Source organism: Austrofundulus limnaeus, unplaced genomic scaffold, assembly GCF_001266775.1.
Source record: "Austrofundulus limnaeus strain Quisiro unplaced genomic scaffold, Austrofundulus_limnaeus-1.0 Scaffold1668, whole genome shotgun sequence".
In the NCBI taxonomy this organism is placed as follows: domain Eukaryota; kingdom Metazoa; phylum Chordata; class Actinopteri; order Cyprinodontiformes; family Rivulidae; genus Austrofundulus; species Austrofundulus limnaeus.
In genome coordinates this window covers 51,821-55,413 of record NW_013954070.1, presented here as the reverse complement: position 1 = coordinate 55,413, position 3,593 = coordinate 51,821, and the positions used below count along the sequence as shown (strand labels likewise).

General features: G+C 35.0%; 1 protein-coding gene across 1 annotated transcript; it reads left to right on the top strand.

Annotated features, from left to right (window-relative positions):
* Positions 1-586: 586 nt before the first annotated feature.
* LOC106536054 (uncharacterized) lies at positions 587-3,537 on the top strand. The gene is made up of 2 exons (XM_014033223.1): positions 587-1,564; positions 1,650-3,537. The coding sequence occupies exons 1-2, from the start codon at positions 1,224-1,226 to the stop codon at positions 2,335-2,337; spliced, it is 1,029 nt and encodes a 342-aa protein (XP_013888677.1). The 5' UTR covers positions 587-1,223; the 3' UTR covers positions 2,338-3,537.
* The last annotated feature ends 56 nt before the right edge of the window (positions 3,538-3,593 follow it).

Sequence of the window (3,593 nt, the reverse complement as noted above, 5' to 3'; positions counted from 1 at the left end):
ACATTACCCATAATTCTGTCAGACTTCCATTCCATATATTCAGACCGTCCATTCCATATATTCAGACCGTCCATTCAATATATTCAGAGTTTTCATTCAATATATTCAGAGTTTCATTCAATATATTCAGAGTTCATTTATAAGTTTGAATATATTTAATGGACCTTGAATATATTGAATGAAAGTTTGAATATATGGAATGAACAATAAATATATTGCTTGAAATACTAAAAATGTATGTCAGTTGACCAAGCTTTTTCTTTTTGGAAAACCATGCTTACAATATGGCATCAGAGGATATATTTAATTATTTTGTTGAACTTGAAAGCTTTTTGTCAACAGCTGGTCAGACTTTTCATGATACAAGTACTTTAGAGTCCATAACCCGACGGGTTGAAGATCATATATCCATAACTGACATGTTTGCAGAACTTATGAGTTACTTTGTTCCACAAAATGTTACTCAAAGAAGAATATGCCTTATTCTTGAAGATCTTTGCGAGACTCTGAGAGAGATGTTGGCTGAAATAACAGCTCAGATGGAAACTGATGCATTTTCATCTCAGAGAGGAAGGCCAAGGTAAGCTATATTAAAATTGCAAGTACTGGATAGAGAAGATATTGATGGTGTTGAAATATGTAGAGTCCGTGAGGTGCAGTTTTTGGGTGATATTATTGATGAAAACTGACATGGAAATCTCACATAAATTACAAAATAAGCTAAATCTACTACTTGTACTGCACACATACAGTAAAAGAGTTATTGAATGATAAAGCATTTTATTTTTTATAATGCAGTAACTGTTCCACACTGGATCTATTGTACTGAAGTCTGGAGGAAAGCATGCAAAACAATCACGAATCCTTTTTTTTTTTTCTTTACAGAAAAGAGCCATAAGAATTGTCACCAGAAAACTTTAGTCACCCATCGAATCAATTGAGACAATTAAAATTTTAATCCAAGTTTGTTAAGAGGGAAAGTTGTTATAATATTAAAGGACAAGAGATATTTGTAAAACCTAAAATTTGAACAAACTTGAGGGACACATGTACTTCAGTCAAAGAAATAAGATTTTGGAATAATCTGGATAGTGATTATAAAAAGGCTGGTTAAATTAATTTGTTTAAGAGAATGATAAGGGTTAGAAAATATATGAAGTAATATATTTTAATTGTTTTTTTTTCTTTAAAGATACAACATTCAAGCTCTTCAGTTGATCCACATGCGAGACTTGGGATTTAGTTGGATGGCCATATCCCGAATGCTGTCTGTCAATATCCGAACACTGTACAATCACAGGACACAACTTGGTTTGGTTGACTATGGAAGCTTCATCAATATTTCAAATGAGGCCCTTGATTCTGTTATCTCTGAGATTCTTCATCAAACCCCCGGGTCAGGAGAGACCTACATTACTGGTAGTTTAAGAGGGAGAGGGATCAGAGTTCAGCGATGGCGAGTACGAGAACGGTTAAGAATTATAGATCCTGTGGGGAGAGCCTTCAGAGGTCGCAGGACAATTCAACGCCGAGTCTACAATGTTTCTGTCCCCAATCATGTGTGGTAAGGATTTTGTAGATTTTAATAAGTCAAGTAATTTTTGCCTAGCTGCTCAATGAAGTAATCATACCATTATTCATTGTTACAGGCATGTTGACACAAATCACAAGTTAAATCCATGGGGATTTGTGTTTCATGGTGCAGTTGATGGCTTCAGCCGCTGCATCACCTACCTGAGATGTTGCACAGATAACAGAGCATCAACTTCCTTGCAACTTTTCCAGAGTGCCGTTGAACAATATGGACTTCCACATCATGTCAGGGGTGATGCTGGTGGTGAGAATATTGATATTGCAAGGTTTATGATTGAAAATAGAGGCCCAAACAGAGCAAGCTTTATGGTTGGACGTAGCGTTCACAATCAAAGGATTGAAAGATTGTGGGGAGAAGTAAACCGTGTGGTCTCATTTTACTTTAAAGACCTTTTCCTCTTCATGGAGAACACTGGGATTTTAGATAGCACCAACCCACTCCACATTAGGGCTCTTCACCATGTTTATCTTACAAGAATAAACAGATCTGTAGATGAGTTTATGAGCCAATGGAACCACCACAGTTTAAGGACAATGGAGAACAGGTCCCCACTTCAGTTGTGGACTTTTGGGATGCTACAACTTCCTGACCATGAAAGACCACCTACTATTGCTCATGTGCAACATGGTTACAATGCTCACCAAAGGGATGAAGAGTTAGGGCAAATTAATCCCTTAAATGAAGATGGAAACCATGGAATAGAACTTTATTTATATGCATGTAACCTACTTCAAAATACTTAGATTTCTAAGTAGTTATGTTCATGTTGAAATGATCAAAAAATATTTCCTTTTTATTATGCGCAGATGCATTTTGAAACAAATTTCAAAAGTTATGTTGCAAGGTTTTTGATTTCTTGCATGAAAAGAGTCTACAGGACTAAGGACAGTGTAAAAAGGCTGAATAAGGAATTTCCTTTTCATGACATTACTGACCTCATATTAAAAAAGATGTATTACATATTTTGTTATGGCATTATCTATGAGTGTATTAACCACTATTAACTTACTTTCATGTAAAAAAATAAACATTGTACCAAAAATGTTATGCCTTGAGTATTTATTTTTTAAATCAATAAATTTTGTAATCAGGTAATCTCACACAAACTAAATTAAGGGCCTCTAAATCAACTTTAGAACCAAGACACAAGAAAAAAAAAACAAATATGAGGTTTTAACTCAGGAGTTTTTTATTTGAACAAGCTCACTGAAACAAAAAAAATGAAGTGCCAACTTTTACCTTGTGCACTTTAGAAAATGTAATAAAATAAAACATTCAAATGTCTTCAGGAAAATGTGCAAACACAAGTTCTTTTTCCCCATGCAGTATATGCTTCATTTGTATCAATTACTCTTAAGAATTTTGTACAAAAACATCAGTTCTTCAGCAAACTAAGTGATAACTGTAACTCACAGGTGTTGCACTGGGGTCCTCAAGTGCAGCTGTCCTGCATGTTTTCTTGTTTTCCTCCTCAAACACACCTGATTTGCATGAATGGATGATTAACAGGCTTCTACAGGTGTGTTGAAGCAAAGAAACAAGGAAAATATGTAGGATAGCAGCTCTCGAGGACCTGAGTTTGACACCCCTTCCTCAAAGTAACAGAATCTTATCAAGACATTACCTCTCATGCCCTGCCAAAACCTGGAGAGTTTCGTATGGCAAAATCCATGTCAGTTTTAAAATCAGGATATACAGTGTGTAATGGTATGCGAAGAATGTTCTCACAAGTATTGGCCACGGGAAACCGAGAATAACTGATGAACTCAAGACTTGGTTTTGGAGAAAACCCAAGTGCTGGAATGCTATCACATCCAGTGAAGAAAACAAGAACATCCTTCAGAGAGACACTGTCTCCAACTGTAAAACATTAAAAACAAAATAAACAATTATTTATTCCATTAAATTTTTTGATAATTTCAGAACCCTCAGACATTATACCAAATTGCATTAAAACAGCAATAGTCTATATTCAAGAAAATGAGAATTAATTTTAAAG

Excerpts from the sequence above, each read along its gene's own strand:
- LOC106536054 (XM_014033223.1), top strand. The coding sequence starts at position 1,224 with ATGCGAGACTTGGGATTTAGTTGGATGGCCATATCCCGAATGCTGTCT. Across the intron at positions 1,565-1,649 it reads TCTGTCCCCAATCATGTGTG|GCATGTTGACACAAATCACA; the intron begins GTAAGGATTTTG and ends TCATTGTTACAG.